Source organism: Mustela putorius, unplaced genomic scaffold (assembly GCF_011764305.1).
Source record: "Mustela putorius furo isolate JIRA1106 unplaced genomic scaffold, ASM1176430v1.1 tig00537227_pilon_pilon_pilon, whole genome shotgun sequence".
In the NCBI taxonomy this organism is placed as follows: Eukaryota; Metazoa; Chordata; class Mammalia; order Carnivora; family Mustelidae; genus Mustela; species Mustela putorius.
Genome location: NW_025422368.1, coordinates 38,882,000 through 38,909,664, shown reverse-complemented (window position 1 = coordinate 38,909,664; position 27,665 = coordinate 38,882,000). Strand labels below are relative to the sequence as shown.

The 27,665-nt window shown below is 38.4% G+C and overlaps 1 protein-coding gene across 2 annotated transcripts in view; it reads left to right on the top strand.

Annotated features, from left to right (window-relative positions):
- Positions 1-6,959: 6,959 nt before the first annotated feature.
- Positions 6,960-27,665, top strand: part of A2ML1 (alpha-2-macroglobulin like 1) — a 65,725-nt gene continuing 45,019 nt past the window's right edge. Inside the window, exon 1 of one of the 2 annotated variants that reach the window (XM_045073418.1) lies at positions 6,960-7,567. In XM_045073418.1, the coding sequence (XP_044929353.1) occupies positions 7,536-7,567 (32 nt within the window). In that variant the 5' untranslated portion in view covers positions 6,960-7,535. The remainder of the gene's footprint in view (positions 7,568-27,665) is intronic. The other variant, XM_004752510.3, reaches the window with a different exon arrangement.

The window sequence follows — 27,665 nt, the reverse complement described above, 5'->3', positions numbered from 1 at the left end:
CCACCCAGGTGCCCCCAGTTCATGGAGTTTGCAATGAAGTAAGATAGATCAAGTCTATTTGCCCAATAGTGTCTAATAACCCTAAGCTAATCATTTGACAAGTTACCACCGCGCATAGTGAGCAAATAAGTTAAAACAGACTCTAAATCTCAGTGGCTCCACTTACTAGATCTAAGATTGTGGGTAAATTAAACTCTCTACACCATTTATTTTAATCTGCAAAAGATCAGTGGTAAGTTTTTTCTTTATTTGGGAGTAATCCTAGTAGCATTTGATACATAATTGCTATTAAATGGCTTGCCCAGGATTTCTCCCCTTTGCACTGAACAATCATAACAAATATGGGATAATCTGTCTTCCACTAGCCAAAATTCTGCTGGGGTATGGAGAAAAGAAAAGAGTACTTATGAACAATTGAAAACATTTGATAATATCAATAGTAAAAAAGCAACCCACAAAATGTAAGAATGTTTGCAAATCACCTATCTGATAGAATAATAACCAGAATATATAGAGAACTCCTAAAAATCAACAATAGAGAAAACCAAATTTAAAAATGGACAAAGGATTTGAATAGACTTTCCTCCAAAGAAGCTGTACAAATGGCCAATAAGCACATGAAAAAGATGCTCAACTTCCCTGATCAGCAAAGTCCAAATCAAAGCACAATGTGTTACCAACTTACTAGGTAGGATAACTAATAACAAGTGTTGACAAGCTAAGTCAGCCCCTCAGAGTTTCCCACAACAATAAAAGGGAAGGGGCAGTTTTCTTTACCAGAAACACAGAAGAGATGAAGGAAATGAAAATGGATGAGGAATATTAATGTAAAGACTCCTGGGTGGCTCAGTCGATTGAGCATCTGACTTCTGATTTCAGCTCAGGGCATAATCTCAGCCTTGTGACATTGAGCTCCACGTGGGGCTCCACACTCAGTGGAGTCTGCTTAAGATTCTCTCCCTCTGCCCCTTCTGCCTCTCCTCATGCACTCTCTCTAAATAAATAAATCTTTTAAAAAAAAAAAAAAAGACAACAGTGTCTTAATGGAGACAATATTTGAAAGGTTAAGGTATAGATTTGGAGAAATTGAGTAACCTTCTAATGATCACATAGTAACCCAAGTTACAGAAAACACTAACCTTTTGTTAACTTTTAGTCACTGCTGTCAGAGTAGAGATTTCAAGCATTTTTGGTCTATTTTATGATGATCTGATAAAGGGAAATTAGTTGGAATAGCTCTGGAGACTCAGGAAGAAAGAAGAATGAAATATCTTCCACCAAGTATTGCAGTAGTCGGAATTCTAAAACAGCCTCCAAGATTCCAGTCTGTCAGTGTACATGCCCTATATATTTCCCTCTCCTTGAATGGAATCTTTGAGTATGTTGGGATATTATTCCTGTGATTAGGCTATGTTTTGCTGTTATAATTTAGGCCTCTAATCAATTAACTTTTAAGTTATTAATCAAAATGATGGTCTTTAGTGGGCCCTACATAATCAGGTGAGCCTATTAAAAGAAGATTTGGAATACAGGGACAGGAGAAGTCAGATTTGGAGCAGTGGAGACTCTTGTTGGCCTTGAAGAGACAAGCTGCCATATGGAAAGGTCCAGATGGCAAGGAGCAGTGAGTGACCCCTGAGAGTCAAGCCTAAACACCAACAACCAGTAAACTTGGAAAAGGAACCTGAGCCTCAGATGAAATGGCAGCTTAGGTAAGATCTGAGTAGACTTGTGTCCAGATTCCTGACCCATGAAAACTAAGATAAATATGTGCTGTTTCAAACCATAAAAATTTATCATAGTTTGTTACACAGCAAGGGAAACCTAACACAAGTATCTTTATAGTAAAAATATTTATACAAAATAATAAGTGTATTAAACATTTTTATATATGTGTATTATACATTATATAAATATACTTTATACTATAAAATATAGTCTATAGACTCTGGCAGATTCATGCTGCCTTTTCTGATGGTGGGGTAATATAGTTTATAGGATCACAGGCATAGGAGTCTAGTATATTGAATGATCTAGGGCAATAGCATTATGTAATGGAAAGAATATTGAATTGAGAGACAGGAAACAATATTTTGTTATGGCAGTCACTGAGTAGCCCTACATAAATCACTTAATTTGGGGAGGGGGGTTTCAGTTCCCTCATCTGGAAAAGGAAGAAATTAGACTTGTTGGTGATGATAGTTGTACAACAATGTGAATGTACTTAATGCCACTGAACTTAAAAATAGTTAAAAGGGTAAATTTTATGTATATTTTGCCATAATTTTAAAAAACTAAATCTTTGGAAGACAATTCTGTCATTAGTTTATAAGATGCTCATTTTACCACATCTCTATCAACATTAAAAATCCTGACTTTTTTTTTCTTCTGATGATGTTTTTTAAAAAGGATGGTGATAGGGGTGCCTGGGTGGCTCAGTGGGTTAAAGCCTCTGCTTTTGGCTCGGGTCATGATCCCAGGGTCCTGGGATCAAGTCCCGAGTTGGGCTCTCTGCTCAGCAGGGAGCCTGCTTCCCTTCCTCTCCCTCTGCCTACCTCTCTGTCTACCTGTGATCTCTGTCTGTCAAATAAATAAATAAAATATATTTTTTAAAAAAAAGGATGGTGATATTACATAGTCTTCAGTGTAATTCTAATAGGAATATTAGACATTTTTGCTTTTTGAAATTATGTTTTTGAGGCATTTCAAGCTAAACTTAATGATTCTCTTTCCACAGTTTCCCATCTCAGCTCAATATCTAGATTAAATTCTGGTCTTTGGTAAAACACATTAAATATCTCTTGTTCAGCAATAACACTTGGCATCAAATAACCTTTGTTATTGACAAGACTCATTCTGATACTCTATTACATTTTTGGTAATTGTATTTGTTTTGTTCCTATGGCTGACTGCCTATTTTTGTAACTTTCCTAATATCCTAAGTGCTCCGACTTTCATTCAACAAATAGTTTAAATGTCTACTATGTACTGTGCACAATTTTAGCTGCTTAGGTTAAAACAGGGGGAAAAAAGTTGCCTTTACTTTTTAGTACAGCAGAGGAAACAGTCATAAATGTGATTAAGCTGAAAGTGTTCCTGGAATGTTTGAGGAACAGCAGTATGGATGGACAGAGAGAGTAGGTAATGAAGGACCCAGTTAAACTGGGATTAAGATAACTGAGAGGTATTGTTTAAATTTGAGGGAAATTGAAAGACATTGCACACATTCATTTTTTTAGATTTTTTTAAAAAGACTTTATTCACTTATTTGAGAGAGAAGAGAGCATGAGATGGGGGAGGGTCAGAGGGAGAAACAGACTCCTGCTGAGCAGGGAGCCCAATGCAGGGCTTCGTTCTGGGACTCCAGGATCATGACCTGAGCCAAAGGCAGACACTTACCCACCTAAGCCACCCAGGTGCTCCTGTACTGCACACTTTTTTTTTTTTTAAATATAACGTATTACTTATTTCAGAGGTATGGGTCTGTGAATCATCAGTCTTACACAATTCACAGAGCTCACCAAGCACATACTCTCCCCAGTGTCCATCATCCAGCCACCCCATCCCTCCTACCCCCCTCCACTTCAGCAACCCTCAGTTTGTTTCCTGATATGAAGAATCTCTTATGGTTTGTCTCCTTCTCTGGTTTCATCTTGTTTCATTTTTTCCTTTCTTTCCCCATGATCCTCTGCCTTATTTCTCAGATTCCACATAGTGAAATCATATGATAATTATCTTTCTCTGACTTACTTACTTGGCTTAGCATTATACCCTCTAGTTCCATCCACATCATTACAAATGGCAAAATTTCATTTTTTAATGGCTGCATAATATTCCAGTGTGTGTGCATATGTGTGTGCGCACGTGCACACATACGTGTGTGTGTGTATATCTCACAATTTTTTATCCATTCACCTGTTGATGGACATCCAGGCTTTTTCCATAGTTTGGCTATTGTGGACATTGTTGCTATAAACATTGGGGTGCATGTGCCTCTTCAGATCACTACATTTGTATCTTTGGGGTAAATACCGAGTATGCACTGCCCACTATTTAACAGAAAAGTAATATGATCTAATTTATATTGTTAAAGACTTAAAAAAAATAAAGACCTACTTTAGCTACATTGTTGATAATAGACTCTGAACAGTCATAGGTAGAAAGATAGGCAAGAGGACTTCTAATTCTTGCTAAGATGGGGCTAACAGAGACTGAATTTACCCTGTCATCTGAAACAATTAGAAAACAGGAATATGAATATATATATATATATATATATATATATATATATATATATATGACATCAGTAGAAGATGAATTCTTAGAGAGGGAAAAGAACCAAGATGAGCCCCATGATTTCCAGCATACTACATGGGGAGTTTCTTCATCACAGTGCAGGAGAAGACAATCTAACCAGGGCCTAGTGGTCTTAATGAGTTGAAGGAATGGAGCTGAGAATTAGAGAGCCAGCACACCTAGAATTCCCAGAGCAGAGTACAGAGGTTGCAGAGGATCTCCCTGAGTTTTTGGATGAGTACTGTTCAGCACATGTGTATGAAGAAACTACCCAAGGACAGGAAAAGAACCACCTGGAATCACTAGTGACAACAGTTCCTGGGGCTCACGAGAGGTTTAGAATAATTAGTATTCCCACCAGCCAGAGTGGAAAAACTAAGTAGATTATGGGAGAAAAAGTAGAGAAATAAGAAGGGTATTGTTTCAGGAGTGGGAAAAAATTGTTCTAGAGTAAAGGCTGCTCCATCACACCTAACAAACTTAAAAGAAAGCCTCAATCACAGTTGGGGGAAACAATAGATTAGCCAAAAGTCATTAAAGGGAAAAGGTGAGGAATGAGATGAATGAGGTGATGAATGAGATGGGCTTGAATACTCCAACATATTCCTGGGTTCTAAGAGCCTACATGGGACTGCGCTCAGGAAAGACCTGAAGTCTAAAGCTCTCATTTCTGACTGGCCTAGTGAGTACACACAAGCAGGAAATAAAGGCTAAGATAAAGTTGTAAACTGCATAGGTAAATGTAGAAGATGTGCTTCAACATGCATAAAGACCCCTCAGCAGAGACAGAGATTTACTCTTTTTAAGCATGTAGGAAATTTCTCTCCAGTTATTAGGTGACCATTGAGCTGAGGAGGGGTGCCAGTGGCGCGCGCACACACACACATATACAGACTGAATAGAACCAGTCCAGAAAGAGTTATTGAACAAAAACAGTAACTACAACAAGTACCAACAACAACAAATCCTGGGAAGGTGAAAGAATCTGATTTCCAGAGTTGCTTAATTATATTGTTTGAAATACCTCATTTCCTTTTTCTTTCTCTCTCTCTCTCTCTCTCTTTTTTTAATACTATTTATTTGTGAGAGAGAGTGTGTGAGTGCACAGTCAGGGAAGGTGGCATGTAGAAGAAGAAGCAGTCTCCCTGCTGAGCAAGGAACCCAATGTGGGGCTCCAACCCAGGACCCTGAGATTATGACCTGAGCTAAAGACTGACATCTAAGAGACTGAGCCACCCAGTTGTCCAGGAAATGTCCTATTTTCAACCAAAAATGAGGACATATGCAAAGAAACAAGAAAGTATGGTCCATACATAGAAGGAAAGAAAACATTCTATAGAAACTCTACCTGAGGAAGAACAAATGATTTACTAGACCAAGACTTTAAACTATCTATTTGAAATATGTGCAAAGAATTAAGAGAAAACTATAAAGAACTAAAATAATGTTTGAGAAGAATGTCTCATCAAATTGAGAATCCCAATAAAAAAAGCATTTTTAAAAAGATTTTAGGGGCGCCTAGGTAGCTCAGTGGGTTAAGCCTCTGCCTACGGCTCAGGTCATTATCTCTGGGTCCTGGGATGGAGCCCCACATTGGGCTCTCTGCTTGGCAGGGAGCCTGATCCCCCCCTTCCCGCCTGCCTCTCGGCCTACTCGTGATCTCTCTGTCAAATAAATAAATAAAATCTTGAAAAAAGAAAAAGCACATTTAAAAAAAAAGATTTTATTTATTTGAGAAAAAGAGCATGCATGCTTGAGCATGAGCTTGGGGGAGTTGCAGAGGGACAGGTAGAAGCAAACTCCTAACTGAGCAGGGAGCCCCACATGGGGCTCCATCCCACAACACTGATATCACAACATGAGCCAAAGGAAGATGTTTAACCAACTGAGCCACACAGGTACCCCAAAAGGTAAAAAGTATTCAAAAGATCCAGATAAAATTTCTGGAGTTGAAATATAATATATCTGAAACAAAATAAGCACTAAAGGAACTCTGAGGAGGAATAATAAAGAATCAGCAAACTTGAGGATAGGCAGTTAAGATTATACAAAATAAAATGGGTGTGATGTGTGTATATATGTATATGTGTACATATATACACACACAGTTTTTGCAAACTATAGAAATTAAATTTATTAATCTGAGTTAGAGTGCGATCAGTTAAAATGCTAATCCACAAAGCAACCACTAAGAAAATAAATAAGAAAACAATAAGGAAATTAAAACGATGCCATAGAAATACCCATTTAATGGAAAAGAATGCAGTAATGGAAGAACTGAGGAACGAAAAAAATACAAGTGGCAAAATGGGAGACATATATACTCCTTTATCCTTTATTACATTAAATGTAAGCAGATTAAATTCTCAAACACCAGAAATTGGCATATGGCTATATAAAAAGAAAAAAGAAATGTGATCCAATTTTTTGGATGAAATGAAATGTCATTTCTTTGAAATGTCATTTCTTTTTTTTTTTTTTTTTTTTTAAGATTTTATTTATTTACTTGAGAGAGAGACAGTGAGAGAGAGCATGAACAAGGAGAAGGTCAGAGAGAGAAGCAGACTCCCCAGGGAGCTGGGAGCCCGATGCGGGACTCGATCCCGGGACTCCAGGATCATGACCTGAGCCGAAGGCAGTCGTCCAACCAACTGAGCCACCCAGGCGTCCCTGAAATGTCATTTCAAAGAAAAAGTAAGTTCACATTAAAAGGATGGTAAAAGATATGCCATGAGAGAGTAACCAAAAGAGAACTAGAGTACTGTACTAATATCAGATAATATGGATTTTAAGACAAAAATTGTTATGAGGGAAAAAAAGGACATAATGACAAAGGTTAGTCTACCAAGAAGAAATAACAATTATATGTGCACTTAATAACAGAAATCCAAAAAGCATGGAACAAAAAAATGGACAAAATTGAAGATAGCAAAAATACCCACCTTTGATAATGGATAGAACAAGGCACAAGAGCAAAAAGTAAATAGAAGACTTGAACAGCAGTATAAACCAGTTACACCTGATAGACATCTGTTGAATACTTCAGTACCCAATAGCAACAAAAGACATACTTTTTTCTCTAACACAATCAAAACATTTTGCAGGTTAGAACATACGCTATGTGGAAATTAAACAACATCTAAGTAATCAATGGGCCAAAGAAGAAATCACAAGAAAACTGGAAGATAATTTGGGGTGAATAAAAATAAAGATAATATACAGAAAACTTATGGAATACAATGCAAGCAATGGTTAGAAGCAAATGTTTACTGTAAGTACCTACATAAAAAATGAAGAAAAAATGCAAATCATTTACCTGAACTTCCACCTGGAGAACTAAGAAAAGCAAAGTAAATCCCCAACAAGTGAAAGGAAGGAAATAATAAATTCTAGAATAGAAATTAATGAAATAGGGAATACAAAAACAATCAAGAAAATTAAAACAAGACAGAACAATGTTGGTTCTTTAAAATAAACAACAAAATTGGTGGCGCCTGGGTGGCTCAGTGGGTTAAAGCCTCTGCCTTTGGCTCAGGTCATGATCTCGGGGTCCTGGGATCGAGCCCCACATTAGGCTCCCTGCCTGCTTCCTCCCCTCTCTCTCTCTGCCTACTTGTGATCTCTGTCAAATAAATCAATCAATAAAATCTTTTTTTTTTTAAAGATTTTATTTACTTATTTGACAGACAGATCACAAGTAGGCAGAGAAGCAGGCAGAGAGAGAGGGGGGAAGCAGGCTCCCTGCTGAGCAGAGAGCCTGATGTGGGGCTTGATCCCAGGACCCCGAGATCATGACCTGAGCCGAAGGCAGAGGCTTAACCCACTGAGCCACCCAGGCACCCCTTAAATAAATAAAATCTTAAAAAAAAACAAAAACAAAATTGACAGACCATTAGCCAAACTGACCAAGGTTGGGGGTGGGAGTAGTGGAGAGAATACTCATTATCAAAATTTGAATGAAATAGGGAACATTACTTTTGACTTGATTGAAATTAAAAAAGATTATTAGAGATACTATGAACAACTGTATGTCAACAAATTAGATAATCTGGAAAAAAAGACAAATTTCTAGAAAAAATAAAAACTATCAAAACTGACTCAAGGTAATACAGAAAATCTGAAATAGATATATAAAAATAAAGACTAAGTAATAAAAAAAATTTTAAAGATTATTTATTCATTTGAGAGAGAAGGAGAGAGCTAGAGCATGAGCAGGGAGGAGGGGCAGGGGGAAAGGGAGAAGTGGGCTTCCTGCTCCAGCAGATTTCCTGCCAAGCAGGGAGCCATACTCGGGGCTTCATCCCAGGACCCCAAGATCATGACCTGAGCTGAAAGCAGACGCCTAACTGACTGAGCCACCCCGGGGCCCCTAGTAATAAAAATTTCTTAACAAAGAAAAACCTTGGCAAGGGAACTTATTGAAAAATCCTACCAAATGTTTAAAGAACTAACACCAATTTTTCAATGGACTCTTCCAAAAAATAAAAGAGTAAGGAATATTACTCAGCTGAGTATGTGAAGTCAGTATTACCATGATACCAAAACTTGACAAAAACATCACAGATCAATCAAGAAAACTACAGATCAATATCTCTTATGAATATAGATGAAAAAATCCTCACCAAATACTAGCAAAATGAATGCAGCTTTGTATAAAAAGGATTATACGCTATGGCCAAGTGAGATTAATTTAGAAATGCAAAGTTAATTTACCATCCAGAAATCAATTTAAGAATATATCATATCAATAGAATAAAGTCAAAACCACATGAATATCTCAACATGAGTTGCAGAAAAAGTATTTGACAAAATCCAGTACCTTACATGATAAATAAATTAGGACTAGAAGGAAACTCCTTTGACTGGATAAAGGACATCTGGCAAGGTTGAATCAATTCAAAAATCAATTAGTATAATCCATCACATCCATTATATCAAAATATAATATCATTAGGTGCAGAAATGGCATTTGGCAAAATCCAACCCCATTCTTGATTAAAATTTTTAGAAGCATGGGGCACCTGAGTGGCTCATTGGGTTAAAGCTTCTGCCTTTGGCTCAGGTCATGATCCCAGAGTCCTGGGATTGAGCCCCGCATCATCCTGTCGACGGGCTCTCTGCTCAGCCGGAAGCCTGCCTCCTCCTCTCTCTCTCTGCCTACTTGTGATCTCTGTCTGTCAAATAAACAAAATCTTTTTTAAAAAAATTTTTAAAGCAAAAAAATAAAATAAAAACAGAAACCCTCCAAACAAGCTAGAAAGCGAGTTTCAAAGTTTCTCAACTTGACAAAGAACATCTACACAAAAAACTCACAGCTAACATCACACTTAACAGTAAGACATTATATGTTTTCCTCCTACACCAGGAACAGGGAAAGTATATACTCTCTTACGTTGCAGGTAACAATAGTTCATTTATTTTTCTTCCTGAGCGGACTTCATGTATACTGTCAAGTATTCCCTCTTCTATTTTCTGGAAAAGCTGGTGTAGAATTGCTATCATCCTTCTCTAAATATTTGTAGAATTCACTAGGGAATGCACATGAGCCTAGATTTTTCTTTGTGGGAGGGTTTTTAAATACAAACTTGTTTTCTTTAATGTATATTGGACTAATTACATTATCTATTTTTTCTTGAAAGAGCTTTGTAGTTTGTATCTTCAAAATATTTCTTTATTTAGCTAAGTTGTCAAATGTGTTGTCATAACATCATTTATAATACTTCCTCTATCTTTTTAAAAAATATTTTATTTATTTATTGAGAGAGAGTGAGAGAGAGCATGAGAGGAGAGAGGGTCAGAGGGGAAGCAGATTCACAGCTGAGCAGGGAGTCCAATATGGGACCTGATCCTAGGACTCTGGGATCATGACCTTAGCTGAAGGCAGAACACACTGAACCACCCAGACACAGTCCTCGTTATCTTTTTGACTCCACTAGAATGTTTGTAGTATTTTGTAGTTGCCTCATTAGTTAACTTGGCCCAATCTTAAAGCTCCCCAACTGGCAGGGAAGCAAACATACTTAATCAAAATCTCTACTTAGAAAGTTTTCTGGGGATCCTGAGTGGCTCAGTGGGTTAGGCCTCTGCCTTTGGCTGGGGTCATGATCTCAGGGTCCTGGGATAGAGGCCTGTATCGGGCTTTCTGCTCAGCGGGGAGGCTGCTCCCCCCACCCTCTGCCTGCCTCTCTGCCTACTTGTGATCTCTCTCTGTCAAATAAATGTTTAAAAAAAAAATCGTTTAAAAAAAAGTGACCAGGGGCACCTGGGTGGCTAAGTGGGTTAAAGCCTCTGCCTTCGGCTCAGGTCATGATCCCAGGTGCTGGGATCTAGCCCCGCATTGGGCTCTCTGCACAGCCGGAAGCCTGCTTCCTCCTCTCTCTCTGCCTGCCTCTCTGCCTACTTGTGATCTCTGTCAAATAAATAAATAAATAAAATCTGGGGGGAAAAAAAGTGACCATTTCTTCTAAAAAACAAAAACAAAAAGAAAAAGTAAAAGGTTTTCTCTGAAGACAGTTTAAAATTCTTAAATTGTCCTTCAATTACTTCTTAGGAGAATGGGTGCATTTGAAAGACCGGCCAATCATCGAGGATTAAGAGATGTAGGAGATATATAAAAAGATTGAATAAAAGTTATGAAATGAGGGACACCTGGCTGCCTCTGTCCATGGAGCGTGTGACACTTTATCTCAGGACTGTGAATTCAAGCCCTATATTGAGCGTAGAGATTACTTAAAAAAAAAAAAAAAATCAGTGAAATGAATAGAATCAGAATAAGTCACTTAGGTCATCCTGTCATGAGTTAAGTTCATGCTTGAACAACCTGAGCAAATGACGTTTATTTATTTACTTATTTATAGATTTTATTTATTTATTTGACAGAGATTTTAGCGTAGTTTCTCTTCTTTTCTTTCTTTCTTTTTAAAGATTTTTTTTATTTGACAGAGATCACAAGCAGGCAGAGAGGCAGGCCGAGAGAGGAGGAAGCAGTCTCCTTCCTGAGAGAGCTCAATGCGGGGCTCCATCGGAGGACCCCGGGACCAGGACCTGAGCCAAGGCAGAGGGCCCAACCCACTGAGCCACCCAGGCGCGCCTTTAGCATAGTTTCTTAAAACTTCTTTCACAAAGATTCTGTTACCTCCTTTTAGCATTCTAGCCCAAAGATAACAATCTCTCCGAAAGGATGCTTCCTAATGTCAGTGCTCATGTGACTGTCAATTTCTGCTCATGCCTTTTAAAATAATTGCTTTGTCCTATTCCAATACCCTTTTTCCCTTGGATGGGTCCCTTGTACTCTCATTCCACCTACTGGTTGGAGCTTGAAATAACAATGGGTTTCACCAACAATCCACTTCCTTTTACTTCTGTGAATATAGAATTTGTCATTAATGGAAATAGGCATCTCTTTTAGGAACTTGGTGACATTCTTTGGATTTTAAACATATTAATCTTTAATCTTATACCTTCAAATTTAAAAAAAATTAAAAAAAATTTTTTTAAAGTTTAAAAAAATTTAAAAATCGCCAAATCTGCCCCCAAAGACCTTTACAAAGCCAGAGGCTATATAGAAGGCATTTTTAGAAGGATGCTCTTGGAATTTTTATAGAATCCTACTATGCCTATTTGTTAGACAAGTTTTTGAAGATAAGTCTCTACTATTAACTTTTCATTTATTGGAGAAGTGGAATAAATTCAAGATAAGTTCCATGCAAACGTCTAATTGATATTTGACAATAGGTCAACGCTAAATTTATAATTAGAACTTTTTTTCTTAGTGGTTGCCCTAAGGATTATCATGAGTATCTTAGTTATAACAATCTAATTTAGATTAATGCCAAGTTAATTTTGAGAGTATTTAAAATTCTGTTTTTAATGTAGCCTGCCCCCTACCATGCTGTTATTCTTAGAAATCGTATCTTTAAACTTATATTTGTAATTATTGTATTATGCAATTGTCTTTTAAATTAGACAGGGAAGGAAAGCGTTACAAACAAGTAGTACAATTATACTCTATTTTTACACTTATCTACATAGTTTCCCTTACTGGTGCTCTTCATTTTATTCATGAGGCATTAAGGGATGCCTGACTGGGTCAGTTGGTAGAGCATGTGACTCTTGATCTTGGAATTGTGAGTTCAAGCCCCATATTGGGTGTAGAGCTTGTTTAAAAAAGCAAACACCAGGCGGCGCCTGGGTGGCTCAGTGAGTTAAAGCCTCCGCCTTTGGCTTGGGTCATGATCTGAGGGTCCTGGGATGGAGCCCCACCCATATCCTGCTCTCTGCTCAGCGGGGAGCCTGCTTCTTCCTCTCTCTCTGCCTGCCTCTCTGCCTACTTGTGATCTCTTGTCAAATAAATAAGTAAAATCTTAAAAAAAAAAAAAAAACAACAACAACAAAAAAACAACCTCACAAAGGGAGAGCTAAGAGCCTGCTCAGCTTATGATCCCAGGGTCTTGGGATCCAGTTCCACATTAGGCTGCTTGCTCAGCTCCCGCTTTTCCTTCTGCCTGCTCCTCTCCCGCTTTGCATGCTCCTTCTCTGTCTCTCTCTCTGACAAATAAATTAAAAAAAAAAAAAAATGAGGATTCAAGTTACTGTCTGAAGTCCTTTTACTTCTGCCTGAATGATTCCCTATAGGATTTCTTGTAAGGCATTTCTGTTACTAAGGAAATCTTGAAGTTTTTGTTTATCCATGAATGACTTAATTTCTCCATTTTGGGAGATGTTTTTGCTGGATCTAGAATTCTTGAATGACAGTTTTTTTTCCTTTCAGTAATTTAAATGTATTATCCCTTTTGATCAACATTTCTTTTTTGTTTTTAAAGATTTTTTTAAAGTATCTTTATACTCAACGAGGGGCTCAAGCCTATAACGCTGAGATCAAGAATTGCTCACTCTAGGGCTGAGCCTGCCAGGCACTTCTGATCTCTGTGTGTTCTGAGCAATCAGCTATTAATCTTATGGGAGATTTCTTATTCATGATGAGTTGTTCTCTCTTACTACTTTCAAGACTCTCTCCTCTTTTCATAGTTTGTATGCATCTGGGTGTTGATCTCTTTCAGTTTATTAACTTGGAGTTCATTGCACTTAGTTGTGTAGATTAATGTTTTTCTAATCAAATTTGGGGAATTTTTGGCAATTATTTCTTCAAATACTATTTTCTGCTCCTTTCCCTCTCACCACTTCAGTTACGAGTATATTGTCATGCTTGATGGTCTCCAAGTCTCTAAGGCTCTGTTTATTTTCCTTCATTCTTTTTCTGTTCCTAATGCTGGATAATCTCAATTGACATATTTTTAAAGTCACTGATTTATTTTTTTTCTCACAGCCTGCTCAAATTTGATGTTGAGCCCCTCTAGTGAATTTTTCATTTCAGTTATTTTATTTTTCAACCCCAGAATTCCTATTTGATTCCATTTTATTTTAATAACGATGTTATTTATTTATTTATTTATTTGCAGGTATGAGAGAGAGAGAGAGAGAGAACAGAAGTGGGAGGGCGGCAGAGCGAGACGGAGAAACAGACCCCCTGTTAAGCTGGAAGCCTGATGCAAGGCTCTATCTCAGGAGCCCAAGATCATGACCTGAGCTGAAGGCAGAAACTTAACTGACTGAGCCACCCAGGTGCCCCTCTATTTGGTTCCATTTAAAATGGCTATCTCTTGGGGTTCCTTTTTGGCTCAGTTGGTTAAGTGTCTGCCTTCAGCTCGGGTTCTGGTCCTAGAGTCCTGAGATGGAATCCTGTATGAGGCTCCTTGCTCAGCAGGGAACCTGCTTCTCTGCCTCTGCTCCCTGCTTGTGCTCTCTCTCATATTAAATAGATAAATAAATAAATCCTTTTAAATAAATAAATAATAAAATAAAATTGCTGTCTCTTTATTAATAGTCTCTATTTAGTAAAACATTGTTCTCATACTTTTTTGCTTTTTTAGACATTGTTTTCTTTAGTTATTTAAACCTAATTAAAATAACTAATTTAAAGTCTTTGTCTAGTAAGTTCAGGGACTTTGGGGATTATTTCTGCTGAGTTTTTTTTTTTTCCCTGTGTATAGGTCAAACTTTTTTGCTTCTAATAATTTTTTGTTGAAAACTGAACATTTCAAGGGCACCTGGATGGCTCAGTGGGTTAAGCCTTTGCCTTCGACTCAGGTCATGATCTCAGCATCCTGAGATCGAGTGCTGCATAGGACTCTCTGCTCAGCGGGGAGCCTGCTTCTCCCTCTCTCTCTGCCTGCCTCTCTGCCTACTTGTGATCTCTCTCTGTCAAATAAATAAATAAAATCTTAAAAAAAAAAAAGACAACAGCATTTAAAATAATAAAATGTGGCATCTCTAGAAATCAGATTCTTCTGCCTCCTCTGGATTTATTATTGTTACTCCTTTTTTATAGTTGTTCTTTGTCCAGTGACTTCTGAACTAATTCCATAAAATTTTCAACATCCCTATGAATATCTCATTCCTCAGCATTTCTTTTTAAGCATTTTGGTTAGTCTATTATTTATGCCATCATCTTAGGCAGCTATAATGTTAAAACATTCAACAAAAGCTCTCCTCTATTTCCCTGAGGTATTTAGCAGTGGGCAAGTTTGTGTGAGATTGGATAAAGAAAGGACTTTCCAGTAGTCTTCCAGGGACCCATTGGCAGACAGGTCAAATAATGACATTTTTGGGGGAATGAGATTCTTTCCATATCCCCCTCCCCCATTATTAGAAGTGTAGGCAGCTTTCTTTCTTTCTTTCTTTCTTCTTGGTAAAGGTTTTATTTATTTATTTGACAGATTGAGAGAGAGAGAGAGAGATCACAATTAGGCAGAGAGGCAGGCAGAGAGAGAGAGGTGGAAGCAGGCTCCCCACCCAGCAGAGAGCCTGATGCGGGGCTCGATCCCAGGACCCTGAGTCCATGACCTGAGCCAAAGGCAGAGGCTTAACCCAGTGAGCCACCCAGGTACCCCGAGGCTGTTATTTTTCAAGGTTACTATGGAACTGGAAAGTGGGGGGTGGGACTAAGGAAAGAAGATGCCATAAAGCTCACTGCCATTACCAAGATTCAGCTGTTTTTCTTAAATAAATATTCTCTGGACTGCTGCAAACCTTCAGTTGATTTCCAGGGTCCTAAAATTGATCCTGACAATTTTGCTCTAATTTTTTGTTGTTGTTGCTTTTAAAAATCCTTACTGCATGAGTTTTGCTGAAATCACCCCAATTAGACCTTTTTGCTCTCATTTAAAAAATTAATTCAGGGGGACCTGAGTGGTTCAGTTGGTTAAGCATTTGACTCTTGATTGCGGCTCAGGTCATGATCTCAGGGTCATGAGACCCAAGCCCGGCATGGAGCCTGCTTAAGATTCTCTCTCTTTCCCTCTCCCCTTGCCCCTTCCCCCTTGCTAAAAGATGAGTTAATAATTTTTAAAATAAGAGTTCATTCATATTTATTAAATGCCTGCCACAGACAGACACTATTGTAAGTGGACTGAGGCTATAGCATCATGGTTCAATTGCTGTCTGAGTTTGGGTGTGGTTGGGTGGCAACTTCTTTTGCCCTGATGCATTCATATTTGAACTTTGATACGCTGTATAGTTTACTCAAATAGATTTGAAGAAGAAATAGTGAAACCTATAATTAGTAGAGAAGGGTGGGGAGGACACAGAGGCAAGCAAGGAGTGGTCCTAACTTCAACTGGATCATCCTTTCCTTTTCCCCAAATTATAACTTGATCTGCTTAGCTCCTGATTCTCCAGCAGTCGAGTCTCAAGTCCACAGTCCTGGAGTGGGATGGACAGGCCCCTGTCTTCTGGCCTCTCCTGGAATGAGAACAGAAAGCTGGTTTTCTGAGAATACCATACCGTGTAGGATAGTAGTCAAGGTATCTTATAAGAGATTACTGAATAAGGTGTGCCAGTAGCTTTTTGGAGAACAAAGTATTCAAAGAGAATGTTAGCAGGTGAAAGACCAAAGATTATTTGTGAAAAAGTAGAAATAATCTGGACTTAAAAAAGTAACACCAGGGAGTAGAATAGTATGTACAAAATATAAGATAGGTAGATAGATATTATACACACACACACACACATATTTTTTAAGATTTTATTCATTTTTTTTGAAGACAGCAAGAGAGATAACAGAGGGAGAAGGAGACTCGCCACTGAGCAGAGCCTGATTTGGGCCTCAATCCCATGACCACAAGATCATGACCTGAGCCAAAGGCAGATGCTTAACCAACACCAACTGGTGTCCACATAAAATATATTTTTAAAGGGATCAAGAAAGCTGGAATAATATAAATAAAGAAGAATTCCAAGCACACAAGAACAATTTTTTTTCCTTAGCTGTATTAATGAGTGCTTATTACTAGTAAGCTTTTGGTATAGATGAATTGGAAATTTATGAGTGTCCCTGAATAACTATTATATACATTATATAACTAAATATATTTAACCTAGCTATGCCTAAGATAATATGTAGCATAAGGTAGCAAACTGTTAGGATAAGATGATAACAATAGGATAATATATAATTTATATAATTGTTATTCCAGAAACACCTTTATTATTTACAATAAAGTTCCCCCCTTCTAGGTGATATATTATGATGTTTATTCAAGCTAAAACCTTCAAGTCAGGCTTCTGATATCCATGACAAAACTAAGTAGGCTAAGTCTTTACAGAATAACTATTAACGTGGCTGTTTCCTCTGTATGTGTTTGTGATGTGCCAGCAATGGGATTTTATGCAGTTTTGGAAATTATTAAACCCCAGACATTTTCCCCCACCAAATTCCAGGCAGGTTATCAAACTGATAACTGCATTAGATAGATTTTTTTAAAATATTTTTTTATTTATTTGTCAGAGAGAGACAGAGGGAGAGAGAGCGAACACAGGCAGACAGAATGGCAGGCAGAGGCAGAGGGAGAAGCAGACTGACTCCCTGCCGAGCAAGGAGCCCAATGTGGGACTGGATCCCAGGTCGCTGGGATCATGACCTGAGCCCAAGGCAGCTGCTTAACCAACTGAGCCACCCAGGCCTCCCTAGATAGATTTTTTTTATAAAGATTTTATTTATTCATTTATTTGAGAGAGAGAGAGAGAAAGCACAAGCAGTGAGGAGGGGAAGAGGGAGGGGAGCCCAATGTGGGGCTTGATCCCAGGACCCCAGGGTCATGACCTGAGCTGAAGGCAGACAGCACAAACTGAGCCACCCAGATGCCCCCATTAAATAGATTTTAAAATGGATCAGAAGAGATAAAAATATTTGACTAAAAGGGTAGTAAAAAGAAGTAAGCAACTAATGGAAGGTCAGCTAGCCTCCCACAGAGGAGGGGCTGGTATTATTGGGTGATTCTCCTTATACAGAAAGCAGAAACAGGGTGATGGGACAGAGAGATGGGACAGAAACAGAGAGACAAGACCGGCCAAAATCAAGCTTGTATCATGTTCTTATCGGCTGCCAATATTACGGGCAAACCACATTCTTGGGGGCCTCAGGGAGTTCGTGCTCTGGAGCTTATTTCAAAAGCAGTTTGATTCAAATTTAGAGCTGACACTGAAAGGCTTCGTGATTATAACTCAAAATATTTATTAGTTAGATCATTAAGTATAATGGATAGGAAATTATTTGGACTAAAGTAGTGTAAATATAATACTTAACTAGTGAAGCATGCTTGAAATTTCTCCCCTGCCACCAGCTTTATTGAGATATAATCCACAAATAACATTATGTTAGTGTAAGGCATACAATGTGATGATTTGATATGTGTATGTCACATCCATCTTATTGAAAATGGCAAGGGATGCCTGGGTGGCTCAGTTGGTTGGATAACTGCCTTCGGCTCAGGTCATGATCCTGGAGTCCCGGGATCAAGTCCTACATCCGGCTCCCAGCTCCACGGGGAGTCTGCTTCTCTCTCTGACCTTCTCTTCGCTCATGCTCTCTCTCACTGTCTCTCTCTCAAATAAATAAATAAAATCTTTAGAAAAAGAAAATGGCAAGATCTCATCCTTTCTTTATGGCTATGTGTGTATATGTGTACGTATACACATACCACGTCTTTTTATCCATTCACTTGTTTATCAGTGAATTCTTAGGTTGCTTCCGTATCTTAGCTACTATAAATAATGCTTCAATAAACATAGAGGTGCATATATTTTCTTGAATTAGTGCTTTGTTTTCTTTGGGTAAATAACCAATAGTAGGATTATTGGATCATATGATAGTTCTTTTTTTTTTTTTTAAAGATTTTATTTATTTATTTGACAGAGAGAGATCACAAGTAGGCAGAGAGAGAGAGAGAGGAGGAAGCAGGCTCCCCGCTGAGCAGAGAGCCCGATGCGGGACTCGATCCCAGGACCCTGAGATCATGACCCGAGCTGAAGGCAGCGGCTTAACCCACTGAGCCACCCAGGCGCCCCATATGGTAGTTCTATTTTTAACTTTTTGAGGAACTTCATACTGCTTTCCACCAGGGCTCTACCAATTTACATTCCTATCAACAGTGTGGGAGGTTTCCCTTTTCTTTACATCCTTACCAACACTTACTATTTCTTGTGTTTTTGATTGTAGCCATTTGGCAGGTGTGAGATACATCATTGTGCTTTTGATTTGCATTTCTCTGATGACTAGTGATGTTGAGCAAAATTTCAGGTACCTGTTGGTCTTTTGTATGTCTTCTTTGGAAAAATGTCTATTTTAGATCTTTGTGCATTTTATTATTTTTAAAAGATTTTATTTATTTATTTGACAGAGAGAGAGATCACAAACAGAGGGAGGAGAGGGAGAAGAAGGGTCCCTACTGAGCAGGGAGCCTGATGCAGGACTTGATCCCAGGACTCCAGGATCATGACCTGAGCTGAAGACAGACACTTAACATACTTGGCCATCCAGGTGCCCCTCTTCTAGCCCATTTAAAACTGGATTATTTGCCTTTTTAAATTTTTATTTTTATTTTTATTTTAACTTTTATTTAGTTATTTGACAGAGAGAGAGAGAGAGAGAGCGCATAAGCTGGCAGAGTAGCAGGCAGAGGGAAAGGGAGAAGCAGGCTCCCTGCTGAGCAAAGAGCCTGATTCAGGGCTTGATCCTAGGATCCTAGGATCATGACCTGAGCTGAAGGCTTAATCAACTGAGCTACCCAGGCACCCCATTTGCTTTTTTTTTTTTTTTAAACTATCGAGTTGTACAAGTTCCTTATGTATTTTGGATGTCAACTCTTTATCAGATAGATGGTTTGCAAATATTTTCTCTCATTCAATACATTGCTTTTTCATTTTGTTGATAATTTCTTTTGCTGTGCAGAAACTTTTTCATGTGATGTACTTGCTTATTTTTGTTTTTGTTGCTTGTGCTTTGGGTGTCATATCCAAAAGTCATTGCTGGGTGCCTGGGTGGCTCTAAAGCAGCCATCTCTTCATTTTAGCCCAGGTCATGATCTCAGGGTCATGAGATCAAGCCCTGTGTCAGGCTCCACGTTCATTAGGGAGTCTGCTTGAGATTTTCTTCCTCTCCCTCTGCCCTTTCCCCCTGCTTGTGCTACTTCTCTCTCAAATAAATAAGTAAAATATCTTTTTATAAATAAAGTATTTTTTAAAGATTTATTTATTTTAGAGAGGGAGAGGGAGAAGCAGACCCTCTACTGAGCAGGAACCCCCTCCCCCCCACTCCCTGCCCAATGTGGGGCTCAATCCTAAGACCCTGAGATTGTGAGCTGAGCTGAAGGCAGACACTTCACCAACTAAGCCACCCAGGGGCCCCTAAAATAAACAAATCTTTAAAAAAAAATCATTGCCAAGACCAGCATTAAGTAGCTTTTTTCTTACGTTTTCTTCTAATAATTTTATCATTTCAGCTCTTACATTTATTTAAGTCCTTAATCCATTTTAAGTTAATTTTTTGAGATAGGGATCTCTGGCTATGGCTTTGTACTCGTCTCTCATTTGGGACAAATTTCTCTGTTTTCTTATCTTATCTAAGTCTCTGTGCCTGTTTCTGTATGCTCAGAAAGTCAGTTACGTCTCCTGTTCTTGAGGGTAATGGCTTAATGAAGAAGAGGTCCTGTAGTGCCCTGCAGTATAGCATACCCTTGTTCCCCAGGGACTGGTGCTTCTGGAAATCTCTCTAACATGTGCAGCATGTGCTTTGCTGATGTGTCCTGGCTCCTTTATTCTTCAGGCTGGTTGTCTGCAGAGGCTGTCTTTACCTGTTTTGGTCAGTGTTTGGTCCCTGGCCAGAATGTGGCTTGTTTTAACTAGGTGTGCTCTAGTCTGCTTGTGAAGTGAGGCCTGTTGCTGCTGCCATAGAAACTGAGGCCTTGCAAAACTCCTGGGTTTGGAGATGTGGTGTTGTCAGGGTTGGAGCCAGTCTTCTAGGGGAGGGGGCCATTATGCTGGGACTGAGGGGGCAGTGAGTTACTGGAAAGGGCGTTCTTCAGAGTGCAGGGAACAGGGCTTGGTGTAAGCTTTCTCATTCTCAAAATTGCTTTGGCTATTTGGGGACTTTTGTGGTTTCATATGAATTTCAATGTTTATTTTTCTATTTCTGTGAGGAAAAAAACACATTGGAATTTTGATTGGGATTGCATTGAGTCTATAAATGACTTTGGATAGTATGGACATTTTAACAATATTAGTTCTTCTCACCCATAACCTTGAGATATCTTTCTACTTCTTTGTGTCTTCTTCATTTTTTCTCATTAATGTCTTATAGTTTCCACATGTACAACTCTAAGTATTTTATTGATCTTAATGCTATTGTAAATGGGAATTTATTTTTTTTAAGATTTTTTTTTAATTTACTGGACATACAGAGACATCACAAGTACGCAGAGAGGCAGGCAGAGAGAGAGGGGGAAGCAGGCTCCCTGCTGAGGGGCTTGATCCCAGAACCCTGGGTTCATGACCTGAACCAAAGGCAGAGGCTTTAACCCACTGAGCCACCCAGGTGCCCTTCAAATGGGATTGTTAAAAGCTTCTTTTTCAGATAGTTTGTGTTTGAAGTGTCTATATAGCAAGACTGGTGCTATCACCAGTTAAAAGCTACCTGACACTTACTCTTCATAGTCACTTCAGGGAGAGACAGATAGAAAGGAAAGGGGTAATATAAGATAGAAACATATATTAAAAGACAAGTAATAAAAAATTTTTAATAAAAAATAATAAATACAAGTAGTTATTAATAATAGAAAATGGAATATAATTTAGGGTATTTCAAAATTTCATGTTTTATGTTCCTCCAAATTGGTATTCATTTTTTTATTAACTTTCTGTAGACTATGAATATAGAGTATAATAAAATTGATTATTTAAGATTTATTTGATGTAGACTAAAATTGAAATTGGACATACTGGTTTTCCCTTGTATCCGTATCAACCAGAACCTTCAGAGGCAACCACAAAGTGTTCTGTACCTAAAAAAGAGAGCACCTGGGTGGCTCAGTGGGTTAAAGCCTCTGCCTTCGGCTCAGGTCATGGTCCCAGGGTCCTGGGATCAAGCCCCACATCAGCAGGGAACCTGCTTCCTCCTCTCTCTGCCTGCCTCTCTGCCTACTTGTAATCTCTGTCTGTGAAATAAATAAGTAAATAAAATATTTTTTAAAAATTAGAAAAAAAAAGAGAACTTTGCTGTGTACATGTGTGTGTATGTTTGTTGTGGGAATGAGAGAAACACATAGGAATTATTTTAAACTGTAGAAGCAAGTTTCCTAGTATATTTCTAACAAGACTCTGATGGATATTTATGGACAATCTAATCATGATCTCACCAGCACTTATCAGTGTTGACTGATGGACTGAAAGCTTCCTGGATGCCAGGTACTATATTAAATGTGGAGATAAAACAGTTAGCAAAATAGAGTTCCTGTCCTCAGGAGTTATATAGTCTATGCCTACCAGAGAGGCTTCCAAATGAATGTAGATGTGAATCTTATATCCTGGGCCTTCAGATGCTAACTAACTATTTCACAGTGTGGATTAAATTTAACATTCACTGTTTTACTTACCTGTTACTATTTATATGGGTATATATTAAAGAAAATTACAGAAAATAAAACACAGAGGCAGCCCCTCATATTTTCTGAACAACTCTCCTTTCCCATCAAGGGAGAGTTCATGTGGATTCATTCCACAGAGAGCTCAGGAGTGTTGGCATCTTATTTCTTCTACCCCATACAGTTACCATTTTCACTTGATTCCAGGTAGCAGAGCACCAAACTACATCGCTAATGATAAGTTCAGAGAAGTTCTGGGAAAAACTGACTGCAAGAGAAGGAGAACAATGAGGGAAAGGTAGACAGTTTCATGACCTTTTCCTATTGGACATTGGTGTGGGAAGTGCAGAGGAGAGTCGGCATTCTGAGCCTTTATGATCAGAACTTTGCTCTAAACTCCAGGCAGTCTTTCTGAGTAACTAGCATTATAGCAGCTATTCTCAAAGTATGTTCCCTGGCCCAGGAACATCAGCGTCATCTGAGAACTTGTTCAAAAGGCAAATTCTCAGGCCCCACCTTAGACCAAGGAGTAAAAAACTCTGGGACAGGGGCCCAACAAAAGGTATTTCAATAAACATTTTGTCATGTCTCTCTTATTAATAAATCAATTGAGACGAAAGATAGATTCTTTGGGACGCTTGGCCGCCTCAGTTTGGTAGAGTGTGTGACTCTTAATCTCAGTGTTGTGAGTTCAAGCCCCACCTTGGGTGTGGAGCCTACTTAAGGAAAAAAAAAAAAAAGATGAATCCTTCTTCCTAGTGTGGAAAGTAAGCTACAAGAAAGAACAATTAATTAATGGTGCCACTGATCATAAAATCATACCCAACAGAAGCTTCAGACAGAGAGGGAACATTGAAAGAGTGTGGAGAGTCAGAACAGAGGAAATGAATTTGGAGATAATTAAGAGATGGATAAGATGTGGGATGATCTTTGCCCTTTGCTCCTTATTTATGCATTCATCCTGAGTAACTAGGCTAGAGGAAGGATTAGGATAAGCTCTGCCTCTCACAGAATAGGTTGGGAAAGAGGAACGTAAGTAAAGAGTGACAAGACAAGATGACTAGTGCTGTGGTCAAACTCACTAGGAACCCAAGTTTTGGGACATAGGAAAAAGACAAAGTTCTCTCTGGAGCAGTGAAGAATATGAAGTAAGGTAGAAACGTCTTATGGAAATGTCAGCTAAATTTGGAAGGATGATGAGAGATTCTCCAGGTAGAGAAGGAGAAAAGGCAATCTGGGCAAAGGGAATGACATGGACAAAAGCTACATGTATGAAGTCCTTTCCTGTCTGCTTTGCGGTGTCTCTTTGTGCCTTCTGCTGATCATGTGAAACCCTCGGTGTAGCCAAACAAAAGAAAAACATCTCTCTACAGATCTTTCTCTCTATTTCTAAGATTTTATTTATTTATTTGACAGAAAGAGAGCAGGAGAGCACAGACATGGGGAATAGCAGAGGAAGAGGGAGAAGCAGCTCCCTACCGAGCAGGGACCCCCCTCCCCCGCCAAATCCAGGGCTCTATTCCAGGACCCTGGGATCATGACCTGAGAAGAAGACAGTCGCTTAACCAACTGAGCCACCCAGATGCCCCCAGATCTTCCTCTTTTTAATGAAAGTTGCAAGTTTTTAAATTTAGGAAATACTGAAACACAAATTTACTTTTATTATTTTTTCACAACCTGCAGATCTTTTATTATTATTATTTAAAAATTTTTGAAGATAGTTTATTTATTTATTTATTTATTTATTTTTAAGTAGGCTCTGTGCCCAACATGGGACTCAAACTCATGACCCCAAGATCAAGAGTCACATGCTCCACCAACTGAGCCAGCCAGCTGCCTCTATTTTAATTTTCAATGATGGTAAAAAATACATAAAGTAAAATTTACCCTCTTAATCAATTTTAAGTGTATAGTTCAGGACTGTTAACCACATTCACATTGTTGTGTAGCAAGTCTGCAAATCTTGCTTATATCATTCTTCAAATTGCTAATTGCCGGAAAGTTGCTAACTCTGAGAAAGCCTGTTCCACCATTGTTTTTAATAATACTAAAGCTAACATTTGGGGTGCCTGGGTGGCTCAGTAAGTTAAGTGTCTGCCTTCGGCTCAGGTCATGACCCCAGAGTCCCGGGATCAAGTCTCGCATTGGGCTCCCTGGTTGGCAGGGAGTCTGCTTCTCCCTCTGCCCCTCCCCCACTCATTCTCTCTCTCTCTCTCTCTCTCTCAAATAAATAAGTAAAATCTTAAAAAAATAAAGCTAATATTTATAAGAAGCTAAGTATGCGTCAGGCACTTTTCTATATACTTCCATGCATCACATTATTTGATTCTTACACCAACTTTGTAAGATAAGTGGTATTATTGTTCCTATTTTATAGATGAGGAAACCAAAGCAGAGGTTAATACCTTGTCATGAGTCACACAGCTAACCAATGGCACTCAGTATACAGATTCTTTGTACCATTGTCTTTCTTCTGCAAGACTGGTGTGTTCTGGTTGCTATGGCAGCAAGTAGCTGTTTTAAATCTCCCTTTGCAGTGAAGTTAACATCCTAGAAATTCAAGCTAAATACATTTGATATAACTAAGCACCCTTTTCTAGCTCAGGCAATACTATTTTTTCATTCCATAACTAATACATTACTAGATGCACAGATAGTCCCCATGGCTGGAACCTTGCCTAGACCCATTCTAGCTTCTCTTTTAGATCCACAGAAAGAAAAATTGGAAAATATTCAATAGGATCCCAAAGTTAACCAATCTTATCTGCTAGAATTGAAGGGCCAGGATAAAAGAAGATTAATGGCTGAAGAGAATTTAGGTGGCTTTATTGGGTTTATAGAAAAGCTGAGAGAAACAGACATGAGTAGTGGTGGGCCCTGAAGAAGTTACAAAGGGAAGAGGAGAAAAATTGCATCAGAAAATCAAAATAGAAGAGAAGAAAAAGGTGCCAAAGAGATTATGCAAAGCATGTTCCTCAGTATTTCTTTCCTCATTTTTCATTCCCTTTGTCTTGACATGTAAAAAAATGCCTCATTCCTATGATGTAACTCCGAATGAACTGTTCTTTTGCTTTATGCAGTCTTTAATCTTTTAAAGTGATTAAAAATGGACTTGAATGTCTTTTGTATTTATTTTGTTTGATACCATTTCCAGAAATCCTCATTTATTTGTGCAGTTTCTGTCTGGCACCCTGAGAGGAGTTAGCTAACTTTCTATAAATGATCAGATAGTAAGTAATGAGGCTTTGCATGGCAAATGGTCTCTTGTAATCCCTCAAGTCTACCAGGATAGTGCAAAAGCAAATGATTGTTACTGTGCTCCAATAAAACTTTATTTACAAAACCTGTGAGAGGCTGGATTTAACAGGCTCTCAGTTTATATAGTGCAGGCTATAGTTTGTCGCCTTCTGTCGTATCTGCCTCCTAAGCTCCCTTTAATATTGCTTGTAGCACAGATCTGGCAATGCATTCTCTCAGCTTTGGCTTCTCTGAAAAAGTCTTTTTTCCCCCTTCATTATTGAAAGATATTTTTGTTGGCTACAGAATGCTGACTTTTGGGGGGTTTTCCCTTCATTATTTGGAAAACGTCAATCCATTGTCTTCTGGTTAACATTGTTTCTCATGGGAAATTTGGTATACTTCCTACCTTTATTTTTCTATATACAATGTGTCCCTGCCACCCTCTCCAACCTGGCCATCTTCAAGACTTCCTCTTCTTCTCTGATTTTCAGCAGTTTGAAAATAATGTGATTAGGTCTGTGTGTGTATGTGTGTTTTAAGTAGGCTCTACACCCAGTGTGGAGCCCAATGTAGGACTTGAAATCAAGTCTTGAAATCAACCCTAAGATCAAGACCTGAGCTGAGATAAAAGCCAGATGCTTAACCACCTGAGCCATACAGACACTTCTAGGTGTATTTTATTTTGGCATTTATCCTGCTTGGAATTCTCTATGATTCTTGGATCTGTTGTTTGATTGGAAAATTCTCACCTGTTGTCTCTTCAAACATTTCTTCTGCTTGTTCTTTCTCTCTTCTCTTTCTAGGATTCCGATGACATATATTTTAAACCATTTGATATGCTCCTACAGCTCTTGGATGTATTGTTCTATTTCTTTTCTAGTTTTATTGAGAAACAATGGCCATACATCCCTGTATAACTTTAAGGCATACAGCATGATGTTTTCATTTATGTATATTGTGAAATGATTACACGAATAGGTTCAGCTAACATCCATTTTCTTATAATAGATACAGTAAAAAGAGAAAGAAAAAAAAGAAGAAAAGAAAAAAGAAAGAAAATTTCTCCTTGCCATGAGAAAGAACTTTTAGGATTTACCTTTTTATTTTTTATTTATTTTTTTAAGTCTTTTTTTTTTTTTAAAGACTGTATTTATTTATTTGACAGACAGAGAGAGAGATCACAAGTAGGCAGAGAAGCAGGCAGAGTGGGGCGGGGAAGCAGGCTCCCTGCTGAGCAGAGAGCCCAATGTGGGACTCAATAACAGGACGCTGGGATCATGACCTGAGCCGAAGGCAGAGGCTTAACCCACTGAGCCACCCAGGTGCCCCATGGATTTACCTTTTTAACAACTTTCCTATTTGGGGAACCTGGCTGACTCATTTGATGAAGAGTCTGACTGTTGATTTCAGGGTCATGAGTTGAAGCTCCCTATTGGACATGAATCCTTCTTAAAATAAAAATAAAATAAATTTAAAAAATAACTTTCCTATAAATCCTACGGCAGTGTTTGCTACAGTTATCATGATGTACATTACATCTCTACTATGTATTTATCATATAACTGGAAGTTTATACCTTTTGACCACCAACCTTCAATTCCCCTTCCCCTCTATCTCTGGTAACCACAAGTCTAATATCTTTTTCTATGAGCTTTGTTTTGTTTTGTTTTAGAGACATATAGAGAGTGTGCATGTGAGTGTGCAAATAGGGGACAGAGGTGAGAGGCAGAGGGAGAGTGAGAAAGAGAATCTTAAGCAAGCTCCATGCTCAGCATGGAACCCAATATGGGGCTTGATCTCCCAACCCTGAGATCATGACCTGAGCCGAAATCAAGTTGAGCACTTAACTGACTGAGCCACCCAGGCACCTATTTTTTTATTTTAGATTCCACATAAATAAGTAAACTCATAGAATATTTTTCTTTCTCCGTCTGACTTATTTTGCTTAGCATAATGCCTTCAAACTCCACACATTGTAAATGGTAAGATTTCTTCATTTTTTATGGCTAAATAATATTCCTGTGTGTATGTGCCAGTATATACACACATATATATCACAACTTCTTTATCCTTTCATCCGTCAGTGGATACTTAGGTAGTTTCCATGTATTGGCTATTGCAAATAATGTTGCTGTGAACATGGGGGTGCAGATACCT